The following is an 18,000-nucleotide window of genomic DNA, read 5'->3' on the forward strand; positions in this document are numbered from 1 at the left end:
AAATACTAAGAATTACTACCTCTAGGGAGCATTCAGAATGCTTCTGACCTGATTTTTCACTGAAATTGAACACCCAGCCACTAGTGGGTTGTCAGTCATTCTGAAAATACAGCCATTATCACATTGCTTTTTTAATTTTGTGTTACTTTGAGGGTCCCACAGCATTACACTGATTGTTTCCTGCTTCATGGAATTTAGCAATTCAATTAGTATTAGTGAAACAGGGTGATTGTGAACTAAGAAATCAATTATCTTTTCCAAGTCTTCTTCAGAATATACGTGCTGAGTAGCAGCTAAGCTAAGTAGTATGATGGGTTGTTCAGTTCCAGGTTGTCTTTATGAGGCTGTGTTTGATATGGTGAGTGCAGATCATGAAGGAAGGAACCTACAGGCTCGTCATTTTTTTTACTGTATATATTAACAATGTAAGGTGTATGGAGACATGTTGCCACATTTTGTTGTTTTATTTTCTCTTCCTCTCTAGTGGCATTAGGTGAATAGTGCATGACGAATTTTTCTTCTCAAGAAAGTGAAGTTCTAGGTAAAAAAGGTCTCTTTTTTCCACTAGAATTCAGCTTTTGAACAACTGGCAAGAAACATCAAGGAAGTTCTGTAGCTACGTGGAAGACCTCATAGTTAGAAATTTATTATATTTATTATACTTCCTTTTTGAAAACACTAACAAAGCAGGTTTTAGAGAGAATAGAGGATGAAGGGTGCTTCATGAAAATATAACGGCATAGTGCCAGACAACTTCTCTGTTCCTGAACTGAACTCTTGTCTGCAAGAGCCTGGAGACAGGAACAATCTGAAAGTATAGTTAACCCCTCAGTGCAGTTGTAGAGTGGATGCACGAGGTGATAACCAGCCCCAGCTGATTTTATTTAGTTTGGTTTGATTTGTAAAGGTAACAGCAACTATGAGTGAAATTTGTCTTCTGTCTTTGTGCTTCTCTCTTTTGTTTGCTGCCAGCTTCTTGAGAGTTTGTGAAATTTTTATTTTAAAAGCTTCAGAAGACAGAATGCCTCTGGGGTTCTGTTTTACTATGGCAAAAATATAATGTGCTAATAACCTATATAATTACAAATGAATATGAATCATGATTAAAACTGGGCAAGACTGGCTCCAGACTTGACAGGACTTTCACCGTTTATACTCAGACTGATTAACAGTGATGCAGTTTTATTGTGCTAATGTTTATATTACTAGTGTCCACATGGCTTTTCCACTATGTGTGCTGGGAGAAGAAAAAAGCATTAGAGTTACTGATTAGGGGAGGTAAAAGTTAGTAATGTGCTATCTGAGTTTGACAGCAGTGAAGACCACTAATTCATGTGAAGTCTCAGATCTCTACCTAGTCTGGTTTAAAGCATCTCTTGAGAATACTTCATACAGAAGGTGAATGTCAAAACTCAATCTGAAGCTAGGGAGGAAACTTCTTGAGCTAGGTGGTATAGCCTTGACTTTATTCCCTGTGATTCCCAGGTCTGTATCTGAGCTTAGTTGCAGGATGATGCACAGTTGTCTGTTTACTTTGGACATTCACCTGGCCCCCATATCTGCATGAATGCCAAGTCCTGAAGGTATGCAACCCTTTGAAATAAAGTGTATCATCATCTGTAAGGGCTTAAAACTGGATCCTGAACTGCCAAGAGACTAGTTGAAGAATATGGGGATTAATAAACTGGTTTGGATCTAATCCATGTAGAAGACAGGCTGCTGTTCTTAGTTTTCTAGTGATTTCCTTCTTTAGGCTAAGGTGGAGAGCAGTGTCTGAACGCCATCCAAATAAGATAAATGTGCAAGCAGTGTGGTCTGGTATAGAGCAATGAATGGAGCCTGCCTGCAAGCTAGCGATAGTAAGGAGCACTTTTGCACTTACTCTTCTCTGCATCTAGCACGCTCCAGATTTTTTTCACTTTACAGGAAATCTACAGGTATGCTGTGTATTTCTAAAGTTTTTTATATCCAAGATTATTGTATGGTCCTTCATAAGAAGGTCATGTATATCTTGTTATTGGAGACCTGAAATTAGAGTTAATGTTGGAGGTGCTAAGCTGTGACTAGCTGTTGTCTACCCACTGCTTGAATTAACACTATTCCTGAAATGCAGCCTCTTTTAGATAAGCTTAAGGAAAGAAGAGATTCTTTTAGCAGGTATGCAAAAGTACAAGCTTCAAAATGGTCCCGCACCAGCAAAAGAAAAAAAAAAAAAGGGAAGTAAACACAACAGGCATTTAAACAAGACACATACAATCACTTTGTATTGTTTGCCAGATCTAAACAAAGAAAATGCCTGGGATTTGGAGATTCTTATATCAGCCTTTGTGTCTCGGCTCTCTTGGAGCATAAAGGGTGGGGATGGGACGGGATATGTACTGTTGCCACTGTGCATGGCCTGTGTCAGACTCCCGGACATTTGCTACAGTAGGGTGGAATTCCCAGCTGCCCAGCCTTGTCCATGCTTCCTCAGCTTCTGCCAGGCTCCCTTGCAGCCTTGGAAGGCAGTAGACTGTTGAACACCAATGTATTTATTTTTATGTTGTTACCACATTCCCAAGAGGAACCTTGGCTATGATTTCAGCTGGTCTCACCACACTGTCCAAATCCTTCATCAGGAGCAGCTGGGAAAAGAAATCACTCAGGTTTCTGCACGGCACATTGCTGGTACGCCTCCTCCCTCCCACTAATCCTGTTAATCCCAGTCTTCATTTGCCACCCTCCTGGTTCTCTCTTATTGCTGTGACTGACTGCACAAGTGGTCTTGACTTTGAAAGGTGACCTTCAAATGGGCACCTCGAGTAACCTCTACCTCAGACTACTTTGGCTACTCAGGCTCAAGATATCTTATGACACAAAAGAGCAACTTTTGATGTCACCTCATTACTTATCCTAGTCCAGGAATGGAGTAATGATGAGCTCTTCCACATAAATCCTTCCAGAACCACCTGTCTGGCTGAGAAGCTCTGGGTGGGTCACTGAAAGGGAACAGCAGCGTGATACCCAGCACGTTGCATCAAACTTTTCCAGTGCAGCCTCTCACCCTGCATACAGCCTTTGTCAACAGCAGTAATAACATTCTGTCAGCATCTCTCTCTGTAGTGCCGTCTCCGTGCAGAGAAGGGGTTATTGAGAAATGGAATTAGTCCATTTTATCATATTTTGGAAAGCAGTGGAGCTTGAGGTGAATCCTACTATTGTGCCTCCCTTTTTGGGAGGGCAAAAAAATCAGTTACAATGGAGGATATTTGGTTTCACATTTGTTCTTAGAATTATCTTCCTAAAGCTATTCTTCTTTCATGCATCACGAAAACATCCTGGATCTTCTCTCCCTCTCTCTCCCCTGCTGACTTCCACAGCTTCATAAAGAGGGCAAACAGGAAGGGAGAAAAGATAATTTCTCTCCGTGCTAGAGTTGTTGCATCTGTCCTAGGTCAGATAATGACAGACAAGCCTGTAGTACCAGATGGACCAGAAGGGAGAGGAGAAGGGTAAAGACAGACCTTCTCCTTACCCCATTTCTTGGGACTCTCTGAAGAAGCAGGGAACCATTGCCTTATGATTAGCAATAAGCAAATATTGTTATGTCTAACCAGCACCTTTAAAATAGATACAAAATATCAACAGGGCATGACTATGTTTGAGTTTATCCAGTTATCCGAAAACTGTGTGTAAGTCTCATTAAATCCCAGCAGAGTGTAAAGCGCTGCCAAAAGCAGCATTCCAGGCCCTTCTCAGATGATGTTAAGAAGATAATGTCCAACTCAGCCATCACCTCTCAGCTAGAGCTGAGGGCCAGCATTCACTTCTAATCATCAGAAATGACATTTATTCCTTAACTTGTGAGAGCAGCCTGCCTCCTGACAGTCAACTTTTTGCCTTTCTTTTATGAAGGGAAGGAGCTTTTTCCTGTTGCTACTGGTCTCATGCCACTGAAAGGACATTCCAAGTCTCAGGACCACTGGGAAAGCAGGAGAAAAAGGAAAGGACAGTCTCTAGAAATTGGTGTTCCTGTTTAAGAACTAGAACCCAGCTTGAATTTTAGGAGCCTTCACTTCTGACAGACTCAAAGAGAACTCCGAAGCAGGATAAGTAATGACTTCAGGCAGTTGGCATTTTTGCCTGACTGGAGGCTGAGCATTGCTTGTTCTCAGTAGTTAGGTGATGGCGCACTGCCTGTATTTCCTTGCTGTGTTGGAAATGTCATTCAAGATCAGGTGTGCAAAGACTGGGGAGAGGTTATATAATATCTTGGCTACTTCTGTCTCACATCTGGCCCTTTGGCATTAAGCTACCTATAGAGAGGATGACTTTGCCCATCCAAATTGGATTTTGTTTTAATCTGGTATTATTTTACAGAGACTAAAAATAGAAGCCAAAATGTGTGTGAACAGGGTAAAAGGAGTGTCTGAAGTTATGAAATGAAATGTGGGGAAGAAGAGCCAGAGAAGAGAGAGCCACAACAAACCAGGGAGTAGGGAGCTGAATAAGAGAAATCAAAATGAAGGCTGTTAAGTGCAGAAGGGCATTAGTCAGGGTGAGGAGCCCACCCAGTGTCTTCTCTGTAACATGGGGAGCAGGAAGGCTCATGCTGGCTTCCACTGCTATTTCTCCACTTGTTAATGAGGCTGCTTGCTGCTCTTTTCATGCAGGGACAGTTCACTTAAATACAGTTGTTTGTATTGTTTGTGTCACACCCCACACACCCCCCAAGTAAATTTTCATGACTTGGAACTGCTGCTTTCCCTTGCCTGCCTGGTCGAGCAAGCCAACTTGAAATTGTGCCCAAAAGATGGGGGAGGGAAGACTGGCCTTCTGTTGTCAGCTGTCCTGGCTTGCTAGTGTCAGTCATCCATGGATATAAATAAACCCCATCTACTTATTGCCTTTCTTAGTTGCACTATATATTATCAAGAGAATGCTGGGCATCACTCTAGGATTAGAAATTCCATCTGCTCTGGGATAAAAAAATCTTAATTTCTAGGATTATCAGAGCTTTTCAGGGAGAAAGGAAGTTCCTGTTTTCAACACTAGATTCAGGAGGCTTCGACATGCTTCTCAGTTCTGCCATAGACTTGCTGTGGGTATGATGAAACAGCCCAAACTAGCTCTAAAAAATGTTAGCATGGGTCCCTGACCCAATATGGTCATCTAGCCTGGTGCTCTGCTCTGTCTCAATCCCGCAGTTTGGAAGCAGAGTAGGTTAGGTGCTCGTGTCTGACCAAGGCTGTGTACGTTTGTGCTGGGAAAGTCTATATGGCACTGAATTTTAGTGTGCGGGTATCCCATAAATGACTTTACACAACTCCTGTGATTTCCTTGTGACTCAGAATCATATCCATAAAATGGAGGTAATCCTTTTCTTCCCCCTATGTAGCTGTTCTAAGTACAAAAGTGTTAAAGTTTTTGAGGTGCAGTCATGGATGACATAATAGTATGTAAACATGTGGACAGACATACAGGCAGATACTTTAACACCTCCTGGCAGGCAGAGAATAGAAGAGATTTATTCTGTTGTATGTGGTGATTCACTGCAATGACTCTTATTGCTAGGGAGAATCAACCCTTAATGTTGGCTGCTGTCAGGAATGAGGTTTTTTTCTGTCCCCCTTACTCAACCAGAACCTCAGCCTACTCAACCAGAAGGAGGTGGAATGCTCACCAGTAGCTCTGAAATGATAAAACTTCATAGAATTACATACATTAATATTTATGAAATGATTGAATTGGCCATGAGCTGCACTTAGGGTAGGAACCTACATATTTACTTGTAGACACAGGAATGCCCCTCTCCGTGTTGAGTCCTCAAGGCAGCCATACAAGAGGAACTCACACAAAGTGATTTTAATTCAGTTGGTGAGAAAAGACAAACTGTACTGTGCATTTCTGTAGGGAAAGGAAGGCTCAAAAGTCACTTCAAAACAGGAAGATGAGGTTGGAGTTGGCTGCCTTTCTCATGTGCCTTTGTTTCTTTAATTTCAGCATATTGCCAAGGGATGGGTTTCTGGACTGGTATCCTATCTTAATACACATGGTTGACAGTTTGGTTTCTAATTTAGGTTCCAAACTTTCTGTGCAGTGACACAGCTGGCAATCCTGTTTTCTAAACATCTTTCCAGATCCTCGGTGCTGTGTGATGTTTGGCTCTATGCTGGGCTTTCAAGGAGAGTGTATTTTTTAAAATATAGCAATATTTTTAATAAACACTTCTCAACAAACGTCACTCACATTTACAGGATACACAGGACAAGCGTTACCTACTAGATTAGCTGTAAAATGCAAACTGTCCAATATAAACTTGGTACATATCTAACTGTTTTGGATTTTTTGTTTTTAAAGGATTGTCTAAGGATCTTTAAGTGAAAGAAGTAAAGATGACATTGACGTTTTCCTATAACATGCCTAAGTAGGAAAATGTCACAGTATGCAGAATTAATATCTACCTCTCTAGTAATGGGAAGAAACATTTTTTTCCGTATCCCCATTTTGTTTCTTTTAAAGATCAACCTTTTCACAACCCCATCTCTCTTGCACCAAGGTCCTCAGCACCTTTTGGAGTGGGGAAGTAGACTGTCCTGGTTTCCCCAGTTGGGATAGAGTTGATTTTTTTTCTGCCTATAGTAGCTGGTATAGTGCTGTGTTTTGGATTTAGTATGAGAATAAGGTTGATAACACACTGATGTTTTAGTTGTTGCTAAGTAGTGCTTACACCAGTCAAGGACTTTTTAGCTTCCCATGCTCTGCCCGGTGCACGAGAAGCTGGGAGGGGGCACAGCCAGGACAGCTGACCCAGACTGACCACAGGGCTATTCCATACCGTATGATGTCACGCTCAGTATATAAGCTGGGGGGAGTTGGCTGGGGGCAGCGATTGCTGCTCGGGGACGTGCTGGGCATCGGTCAGCAGGTGGTGAGCAATTGTATTGTGTATCACTTGCTTTGTATATTATTATTGTATTATTATATTATTATTATTATTACTACTACTACTGTTCTATTTCATTTTACTTGAATTGTTAAACTGTTCTTATCTCAACCCATGAGTTTTCTGACTTTCACCCTTCCAATTCTCTCCCCCATCCCACTGGGGTGGGGGGAGTGAGCGAGTGGCTGTGTGGTGCTTAGTTGCCAGCTGGGGTTAAACCATGACAACTCCCATGCAAGTGAATGAGTAAAAGACACAAAGAAAGAGACAAAGCATACTGATATGGGAGAAGGTTTTAGAGCTACTGGAGGAGCATGTGAAGAGATGACTCAGATGAGTCAGAGGCAAAGAGTGAAGAAGGTATTCTGGAGCTTGAGAGGAACACCAACAGCACTTTTTCACACAGTAGCTTATTAAGTTGTCATACTCATCTGTGATCTCTTACTGTAGAGAGAGGTTGTGTGATAGGGAGATCCACGTGATGGCTGAGATTTGCAGAGCAGCGCAGCAATTTTTCTCACAAAACATTCCGCCGTGATTACTTAAAATCTTTGCTGTGTTTTTTTTCCAGCCTCTGCTCGCAGAGAAGGACTAACACTGAAGACCAGGTGAGGAATCCAGGGTGTTGCTTCAAGTATGGGGCAAAGGAAAAAGCAGCAGTGACTTCATACCACCACACTCCCATAACACCCAGGAAAGAGTGAAAAGGAGGCCCTGGTGAGAGGACACCCCACCGAGGACAGTACCGGAACATCTGTGGAAGCTGATGATACACCTGCAAGCTGAGGTGAATGATTGCCTCTGAGAGCTTCTGCTGCTGAGTCTTGGGGTCCCCTCCTCCCACCTTTTCCTGATCACTAACTGTGAGATCTTTCTATAAGACAGAGGTCCTCCAGCTGTCTGTTCTTCCTAAGGACCAAGTTTGAACATAGTCTCATTTGCTCAGCCATTTCAGTCTGTCCTAGTCTGGTAACAGCCAAGATTCTCTGCTGTCATCACATGGCAACCATCAGCAGAGAAAAATATTAGAACATAGGACTGGAGACATCAGTGTTGGTTGCCATCTTGAATTTTGGCACAGAGCCATAGAAATGATGAGTTTGAATAAAGTAATTTAATTTTTTTGTTTTGGTTATAATTTCAGTTACTAATTCACACCCCCAAAATATTTGCTGTCATTATATTGGACAGGATTTTAAATCTGTCTTTATGTTTCACTGTTGGATGCTTATGTTGTGTGGCTTATTTTTGTATTTTGGTTTCTGTTTGTTTAGGCTTTATAAACTTTTTAAATTGGCTGATGTTTTCAGACCCAAGCTTGAACCCTAAGGCCCAGGTGGCTCCTATCAGTTGCGATAGTGGCTTGGTGAAGCACTCCAGTTAAAATTTGCCTAATGCTATGAAAATTAATTTGCTTGTGTTAGAAAACAACATCAGCAGCTGGAAAATGTATTGGAGAGAAGATCCACCCATCCTTAAAATGAACAGGAAGCAGCTCCAGCTCTGGCTCTTTGTTGGTGCCAGGTTAAAGGAAAACTCAGTATTTTGCAACTTCTGCCTTGTCAAACAGCAGGTGGTTGTAATTCTCAAAGGGTACAAAATCTCCTGTTGTGTGTATCAGAGCCCTCAGAGACTGGATTCTAACAGCCTGTTTGATCCGTTTTCTTATTCCACAGCTCCCCTGTCATTTCTAGCCTGTATAGTCAGTGTTAAGAGATCATTCGCATGTGTTGGCAAGTAGATAATGATCAACCCAAATGGCTGACAGAAGAGACAGTGTCAGAGGGGGAAAGTGTTTTCTCTTGAAATGATTGTGTTTATGTTCACTCTTGGATTGTGCATATTCTCTGTCATTCAAGACCAGATAAATTGTGAGAAGATGAAATAATTCTGTTTGTACCCCATTAGTTTCACTATCGCTTGGTCCAGGCATGAATTCATAGGACAGAACATGCATTTTTCTATTTCTGTTCCACTCACACATATGACAGACATTGAATACTTCATTTGTCCAAAATGCAGTTCTCTGATGTAGGTGTTCCCTTTCTTACTTCATTGGCTTACCTTTCATTTCCTAGACAGTCATGATCCTGTTTGCTTTCTCTGCGTTTTTCAGCTGTGTTCTTCAAGAATCTCCACAGCATTTGTCTGCTGCCTGTGCCGCCATCACATATCAGTGACCAAGAGATTTGTAAAACCTCGTGAAGTTACTTTCACACCATGTCCCTTCTGTCTGTAATCATTGAATTCCACCCATGGATCTCCGAGATAGATGTTTCTACTAGTGCATCAAGTTGTCGGCTCGTGATTAGTGAAAATTTAGTTGCAGAAGTTCTTACTTCAAACTTCTGCACATCCTCAGCAGCTGTGGGCTTCAAGACCTTGGGTCTGTCTTCTCATAGCCTACTCTGCTACTCATCGTATTAGCTATAGCCTGCAGCTCTGTTCCAGAACTGTTGGAGGGCCTATCTCCCTGTAAGATTTAGCTTCAGTAAATAACGGATTCCATTCCTTTCTTCCTCCCAGGGGATCTGAGTTATTCTTATTCCACAGGGTTTCATGTGCAGGATTGAGTAGCTATAGGGTATACATCTTTGTGGAACTCTCATCTCTGTTTTTGCTCTAGTTTCTTCATTCAGGTTGTCACAGCCACTGCTGAAAACTATAGAGAAGTTTGGAGGACAGAGATTTAAATGCACAGTTAGCCCAGGAAAAGCGATTGTCTTCAGAGGGTCATTGGCAGAAACAGCTTTCTTATATCTTTGTCTGGCAAATTACCAATTAGTGCTGACTTATTATGAACATAGGTTAATTGTTTTGTCAGCTTTGCCAGTCTCCCACACACTCATTTTGGGATAATGATTTGTACTCAGTCAGCATGTTTTCTGAACTTCTTTGCATTGCGTGTTAGATGTAGCCAACATCACATCTATAACTGTGAAGACTTAGTAGCAGTATATCAGACATCTTCTCTCTAAGATTTTTGAAATATTCAGAGAAATGCACATTGCAGTCTAAGACCCTCATTTCAAAGGGATGAATTTTGTCAGCTTCACGAGCAGTGAAGTCTTGTATCCTTTGTCCCTGGAAAATCTTTCTTCTGCTTCCAAAAAATTAAAAATACCCTGGGGATATCAAGACTGGTCCTTTACCTCAAGCCAAACACCTAGACCTTGAACTTCTCTTCAGCCTCAGGATATGTTAGGGCAGCCAGAGCATCAAGGGAAATAGCAGTATTCCTTTGCCTTGGGCATCTGCTGATCCCAGCTCTGAGCACAAATGCTGTTACCTTAGGAGCATGTGCAATAGAGAATCGGGAACAAATCCTGTGATTCCAGCCTCTTACTTTTTCTGTCTCCCTGTACCCCTCAGCCTGGAGTCCATGTATGTTTTTGTGCATGGTGGATACTGTGTACTGAAGGATAACGTATGTATTTTGTGTCTTTGCAGCTCTGCTACCTCCATGTCTGTCCCTTTTCAAAAACCTCTCAGAGAGTCCTTCAGTTAAGAGATTCAGTGGGGAGGCATAGAACTGTATCCCACACGTCTTGGACAGAAGGCATTTTACAGGAAGTGTTTTCTAGTGCAAGGGAGGAAAGAAGAACAGCTAACCATTTTGGATTTATAATAGTTGCACACAAGCAGAGTACAATTATATACGTGCTCCTCAAGTGGGGATTAGTTTGTCTCTGCTTTTATGACATTTATTTCCCTGTACTCATCAACGAGTTTCATCGAAAGTGCCTTTGTTTACTGTGAGAAAAGAAAATTACCAATAGAAAGCCCCAACGATCGTTCAGCATCTACTACTCTGTGATGTTTGCATCACTTCTAAGTTAAGGAGCCTGTTCCAATGACAGAGAATCAGGCTTGTTAGCCTTGAAAGGCGTAAGGTGCACATCAGAGTCCTGGAGGCTGAGGTAATGCAGAGTTCATACAAGCATTTTGTGCTGTGTTTAGGTGATGAGCATGCCACAACACAAATATTAAGGGGGGGGGGGATATTAGATTCTCTCCTCTCCAGAAGCAGCTGACTTGTACTCAGTACATGAAGTATTAAGTTCACTTTTACGTGGTTCATTTTGGCTTTAAAACAGCCTCACAAGTTGTGTGAATGCTGTCAGCGGGAGATCATGTTGTGACGCTAGATGGACCACTGAGTCTTGGATGCCAACGAGACATACTGAAATTTCCATTCTCAAGACTAGATACGCTTTTGGACAATCATAGTTTGTTGGAAATGCTCCTCACTATGATGCCTGGAAAGTCGACATACATATATCTGATACTGGTTCCACACTGTGGCAGGAGGTTTTGGTATCAAGACCTTTGTTTACTAGTAGGAATCTCAATGCTGTGCCTCTTCTTCATACCGGAATACGGATAGTCTCTGTGTGCATGGAGTTGAATGGCTGGCAGTGCTGGACCATTCCTCCTCTTTACCTGTGAAGGAGATCATCAACTTAAGAGGAGTTTACAGAACAGACTGGATTCTCAGCTTGCATTCTTTCAGGCCCGTACTTTGTACTAATACAACAGTTCCAGTCATATTGGATTATTTGCTGGAAACAAAAGTAGTCTGGCTTCTGACTTATTTTTGTTAAGGTTTACTTGATCAAACTGCCAAGGACTTTCTTCCTCAATCAGTCCTACATTTGCTGCATACATAATCCTGGGCTCACTGTTTGAATCTGGATGGTTTATTTGCTGGTGTTTAAATAGTTGGATTTTTTTGGTTGCAGTAAGTAACTAGCTGATTGATCCTCTTTATGCTATTTCCTTTCTGGACACATTATTCCTGTGGATCTGTCATGAGTTTCTTCCAAAAGAAGCTTCTGAGCTTCACTTAAACCTGGGATTTGACCTCCTTTCCTTCCTTCTAGAACCTCCTATTTCTAGAGCTAAGACATCCTTGTTTATGCCAAACATCAGGAGGACCTTATTTTATCTTTATAGAATCAGGTCAGTCAAACGGTCCTTGAGATTGGTTACACCAAGACCATAAAACTTAACATTCATAGTTCTCTTCATGCAGAAGGTGGTTAATTGGAAGAGATGGGCAAGGAGGTGTGTAAGGGAGAAGGTAAAAAGGGAGTAATTGTTCACAGTCTAGAAGAAGTAGGAGCATCAAATGAAACTAACAGATATCAAGTTCAAAGGAAAAAAAAAAGGGGGGTGGTGTATGCGTTTCTTTTTTCACAGTATGTAATTGACCTATGGAACTTCTTGTCACAAGATGTTGTGGATACAAAAAAGTGTATGTGGTTTGAAACGACGAGTAGACAAATCCATGAAAAAGTAATCTATTAGGGGATATTAAATACTAAAACTAAAAATCAAGCAGGAAGTTTCTAAGACTCTTCAAGTGGCTATTCTGGGGAAGTATCACAATGGACTTTCCCCATTTTTAGCTTGTCTATCAGGCATGTGCTGTTGACCACTGTCAGAGACGAGAGGTGGGCTAGATGGTCTTGTAGTCTGACTGTGTATGGACGTTTTAGTTTGACAGTTGCAGTACAGCCTACTAGAACAGCCAAGGTAAAGCTGCCTTCTATAACAGCAGCATGTTCCACCAGAATTCACTCTGTGGTGTTGGGTTCTCTAAGAAAAGTCTCCATTGTTGACATCTGCCAAGTTGTCACATGCAGCTTGTCTACATCTTCACCTGGATGGGCACTATGTACTGCAGAGGCTCTCAGAATGATAAAGCTCTTACAAAAGCATAAAGGACACCAAGATCCACCTCTAGACAGTTGTGATTTTGGAGGAAAGTAGGTTGCTGTATGGAAGTCATCCATAATATGATGTTTGTAAATGGTTCATCAGTTAAATATGGACAAGAAAATACTTACCACTAACTGAAGTTCTTAAGTTATTTTATTCATACACATTTCACTTCTCGCCATCTTTGTCTTCCAAAGTGCTTGAGTGCAGAGCACCTTCAGGGTGAATATGCACAACCACAGCACATCTAAAGAACTGCAGTACCTGGTAACTTTCTTCCCACTTTAGAACCCTACTGTCCTTTTCCAAAGAATGAGATGATTAAGTTTCCCTGCTGCCTTAGAGATGAGTAGTTAGGAAACACAAACTGATCTTCTCCAAAATTGTTGGATTCTGAGTTTTTGAAACAGCCTCTCTGTGCAGCTTTAACACAGAGGACGAACTCCACTGAACTAAAGGTGACAAACAAGACACCAAATCTGCCCTTAGGAGTCTGCTTTCTTACCTTACCAAAAAAGGATTTGACTGGCCCTCGTTGAAAAAGAGTTTTCACTGCTGTTCCAATTTAAAGGAAATAATCACTGATCACGGTGGAGACCCTGGTGTGAAGCTTTGCCAGTGGTATTCAGTGAATCATAGTGGTTCTGTAGGGAAAAGAGTATATTTAACAGGGCGTCTTCTCTACAAGTCCACACCTACAGTGCACACAATGAGCCTGTGAAATCTTATGTTCTTTGAAAAGGAGTGGCTTCTTTATCTGACCTATCAGACAAAAAAATTGAATTGGCCTTAAAAAAACAAATTTGATGCCATTGTTACGAATTTGGGAGCTGTTAAAAATGTATCTTTTATTACCAGAATTTTTATCATTTGTTTGGGGCAGGTGGAAGAGGTGCTATTATCTCTAAAAGCAACTTCAGCATTGTATTTGGCCTTTTGCCTACTGCTGCTCTGGGACGTGCAACAGAAGATAGCCCCAGAACATTAGTTTAATTTGGTGTCCCTGCAAGAGTATTCTAGAAAATACCATGGTCATTTCACCATGGTTATAGCAATGGTGAAGTGTAGTCTCCTTCCGCCAGACTAAGAGGAGACAAGTTAGTGTGCTCAGTGTAGTTGTGTTCAAAAGTCATAAAATCTCCTCAAAAAAACGTTTTGGGGTTAGTGATCTAATCCCTATGTCTTGAGTACTACCATGTCAAAAGTCAGGAAGGGACCTTTGAAAAGTTCCTCTACTGCCAAGTCCAAATGTTTGACTGTCATCGCTCCCTCATTCTACTATAAAATTTGTTTTTTTCTGAGACGAGGGAAGAAAAATTACAAGGGATTTTTCCCCTCTGTTTCCAGTAATTACTATATAGGATTCATCTCATGTTTTTCAAGTGGTTTTTCCTTATTTATATGACCTGAAAAGGTCATGCTGTGTCAGATATATTTAAATACATCTAGGATGTCTGCCATTCTTCAAGGTGTGCAGATGAACAGCTGTGAATCTACTGGGAGGGCAAAGGAAGTTGTAGGCACCCCATTAGTGCCAATAGTTACAGTACTTATACTTCCAGTTGCATGATGCTTCCCCCATTCAAATTGAGGTTGTCTTCCCTCCTGAAAGTGTGTTTTCTCCACCATTTCTCATTGCAGAAATTCAATGTGGAATACATTTTGTCTATGATATCAGCTAGGATTTTTTTTTCTTATCCACAGACCTACAAAACTCATGTCTCCGTATGTCTACTGAAAATTTCTCATGAAAAAATATCTAAGAATAAAGATTGGTGGCTCTTCCTGCCAAATTGTGGCTCTGCATGTTTCTTAGGTCTTTTGAATGATAGCTTGGCTGTTGGCAAGTGAAATTGATAAAAATGAAAGACAATTTAAAATGTGTAGTCAGCACATTGGTAACTGCTGCCATGCCATACTTCCCTGAGATTTTGCCATCTCCTTTATTTTGTTTCTCTTTGTTGTTTGTCCTGTTCATTTGTTTCCAGTTCTTCAGATTAGCACAATAGAGCACTTAGCATGCTAGTAACTAAATGAGATCTTCAGATCCTAAAGTACAGCTAGAGATTTCTGTAGCAAGTGTCCTTTGAGGGGCAGATGTCAAATTGTGTCACGCAGGACAGCTTGTTGCAAGCTGGATGTCTCCCAGAAACTCTTGTTGCGAGTCAGACTGTCTGCTACTGCTTTCCCCCACAAGTGGAGTTTCTTAGAAATCCTTGAAAACAGTGGAGATCTCCCAAGCAGCTAGTCTACCTGCAAGAGGGTTTCAGCACTTCAAAAGACCATAAATGTTTGTTTCAAGAAAGGACCAGAACATTGTTACCAAGACATTCTCCAGTCATTACACTACATGCGTTGCACAAATCCTGTAAGATTTGCCTCTGGCTGCACAGCAAATCTTTGCTTCGTCTGCTTCCTGAAGAGGATAATAACTTCAGGAGAAAAAAGAAATCCTTCTTGAAGAATGTCAGGAAATCTCTGGTTTGATATGACCCAGCTGGCTTCTTTCATCACGTGATGTACATGCACTGGCCATGATATGTTATAATAATGCCTCATGCTGATTTCTGTATGTGATGAACGAATATCTGTAAACAGCTAGTGAGAAATGTCTGAGTGTTGGCAGACCAGAAAAGGAAGTCACCTTTGCTTTCTGCAACATGCATAACCCCTGCATGTAATTATTTCTTGCATTGGTCTCTGTGGACAGCAATGAGAATCATCTTGCTTAGCCAACTAAATGGAATGAGAGACAAAGAATATCATCCTGCACAATGACTACTACCCCCCTGAAAGGGGGAGAAATAAATCTTTGTCTTCAGAAGATACCGCTTGAAACTTTGGTATTCCTTGGTATAATTCAACAGTGCCAGTATATACCGCAGGGGACAGAATTTCTGCCTGAAAGCTGTTCACTAAGTCTGCAGGATGTGGGAAACCAATAATGTCTCGGGTTTTTTTGCCGCAAACCAAAGCTGTAAAGAAACCTCTATGCTGTACTAGATATAAAGGTCCTTATCCCTAAGTGTATTTTACATGAAATCATAGTCCAGTACTGGAAGAGGCCCAGCTGCTTGGTTGAATGCCTTCAGACTATCTCTGCCATCTTCCTGATTGAACCTGGCCCTAGACAAGGATGTTCTAAAAGCAGCCGAGTAACTGAGGTCTGTCATCTTTGAAATCAGTCTTTCCTGGAAACACACTGTGACATCCAAAGTATTGTACCATATTCTTTCTGAAATTATGGGCATAAGCGGCATCTTAAATGCATTACTGTCATTTAGAGAAGTGAGAGAATGGCATTAATCAGCAATTTTCATTTGCTGTATTTCTTGTTGGTGTGTCTGAATTAATTTCTAAGACGATCTATTTCCCAGTGAGTAAAACTGTCTCATCTCTTCTATGTTGACTTGTTGCATGATAAAGGATATTGCATTTGTATAGGGCATCTGAAGCCTCTCTTCAAGAGATGACAAAAGACACTGAGCTTAGTTGTTTCCATCTGTCACTTCTGGAGCTGCATCAAAAATGAACCAGGGCTTAAATGACTTCCCTGTATACAAAAGAAAATATTTGTAAAGCAGAGACCTGAAAGTCCAGTTGTTCTTTTACTGAACATCATAGTACGTATGTTAGTTATTAATTTTATACAGCTTTTGACCAATATATTCTAGTGATTTTTAATGTAAAAAAAAAAAGTAATAGGTGTTATTTTTAAAGAATTAAAAGGCATGTTTTCCTCCTTGCTCTGTATCCAAATTGCTGCTGTTGCTCTAAACCACAATTAATGTAGGTTATAGGCAGCCCATACAACCATCTGTTATTTTGCACTACCACAAATCAGTATAGTTTTGCAAATGTGTAGATATCACACGGTTGGCTCCATATGTATGGAAAACTGTATTTTCTTGATTGATTTCATTGCCTTTCAATCACCTATTAAGAGAAGACAACCCAGTACTATAGAGTTAATGTTTTGCATACCACTAGAAACACTTGTAGTGGGTAAGAAACCTTTTCTGCACAAGGGAGCTGGCCTTAGAGCTGCATCCTGCTCACCCTCTGGTACTGAACCTGCCCTGCATTGGACCCCGGACCATGCTGAAGACGTCTGCCTCGTAAGACATTGCAATGGATCCTCTTCTGTCATGGGATGGCTGTAGTGATTTCATTTACAAAGTAGTCTGAGCCTGGAGACCTCCTGTATTTCTGCTTTGATGAAGACACTCTAGTCATAGGTAAGGAAAGCTTCAGAGCAGCATAGAAAGATAACAAAAGGATCTGTGAACTGAGAGAATGGAAATTTGGTAGCTACAACAGAGGCATGAGACATCACAGGACAGAGCAGAACAGAACTGTGATGTTGCCAGAGGAGTGGACAGGTACGTTTGTCTTTTGTGTCTTTTGCTTCTTTCTGACACGGTCCATCTTGTTTACTGTGTGTATTGATGTCTGTTGGTTATGGAAAGGTAAAACAAAAAGCAGCATATCCCAGTTCACACAGTGGTAACAGGGATGTGCTACTGCTTTTTGTAAGTGCAGTGGGATAGCTAGAGACTGTCCAACCCAAAGACCAGGGAACAAAGACTTGTTTAGTCTGTGAAGATTATTCTTTGCGGAAATATCAGTGTACATTCCTGTACTTACTGAAGCAGTGTTCTTTGCAGAGCTCTACAATGCACTACAGCCTGAAAAACAAGGTGTTCAAGTTCAGGTCTAGGCTTCTTGCTTGCTGTAATAGAGTATGCCACAGAGAAGCAGGAACTACACAGATGATCATCTGTGTAGGATCTGCCTTATGGCAGTGCAGAATAGGGTTTTTTCACTCCTCCTAACCATTGATCTTTGTTAGAGAGACAGAAAGTGTGCTGGGATTGTTTTCATCAGCTTTTGTTTGTTCCTGGGAACAACAAAAGGGAACTGTTGGGAGCTGTATTCAGTGTTGGCAGTGAAGATCCCACTTTTTCTTTCCCATTGTCTTCCCCAATTTGCCAGAGCATATAGAGAACTGCCCTCTGCCTTCTCACACAAGTGTCCTGAAATGTTTTGGTAAGCCTGCACCCAGGAGCGTATTCAATCTGTTATTAACCCCATGTAGATAGTATAGTTTGTTGCTGAGTTATAGCTAAAACAGCCCTAGAAAAGCTATTTTAATTGTAAGAAAATGAATTCAGATCCTGTCTCACAAATCTAATTCTCAAACGTTGCTAGGGAAACAGAAGGGTGGACAGAGAAGCAGTAACTGAAATGTGTCTCTCTGACTTCAAGGATTACTGTACCCATGAGATTACCTGTGTCCTTACTGGTTGGACACCCCAAGACTCTTCTCCCCTGATTATCCATTGCCATTT

The 18,000-nt window shown here is 41.2% G+C and overlaps 1 protein-coding gene across 6 annotated transcripts in view; it reads left to right on the forward strand.

The window, feature by feature from the left end:
- The window catches only part of TTLL5 (tubulin tyrosine ligase like 5), a 151,590-nt gene extending 135,243 nt beyond the window's left edge, over nucleotides 1–16,347 (forward strand). For 3 of the 6 annotated variants that reach the window (XM_087747363.1, XM_087747365.1, XM_087747366.1), the window contains one exon: nucleotides 7,497–16,347. In XM_087747363.1, coding sequence (XP_087603489.1) covers nucleotides 7,497–7,537 — 41 coding nt within the window. In that variant the 3' untranslated portion in view covers nucleotides 7,538–16,347. The remainder of the gene's footprint in view (nucleotides 1–7,496) is intronic. The other 3 variants (XR_015702251.1, XR_015702252.1, XR_015702253.1) reach the window with 2 other exon arrangements.
- Nucleotides 16,348–18,000: the final 1,653 nt, after the last annotated feature.

The sequence above is a fragment of the Nipponia nippon genome, unplaced genomic scaffold, assembly GCF_047370975.1.
Source record: "Nipponia nippon isolate SJK-2023a ecotype South Korea unplaced genomic scaffold, ASM4737097v1 scaffold_11, whole genome shotgun sequence".
Classification (NCBI taxonomy): domain Eukaryota; kingdom Metazoa; phylum Chordata; class Aves; order Pelecaniformes; family Threskiornithidae; genus Nipponia; species Nipponia nippon.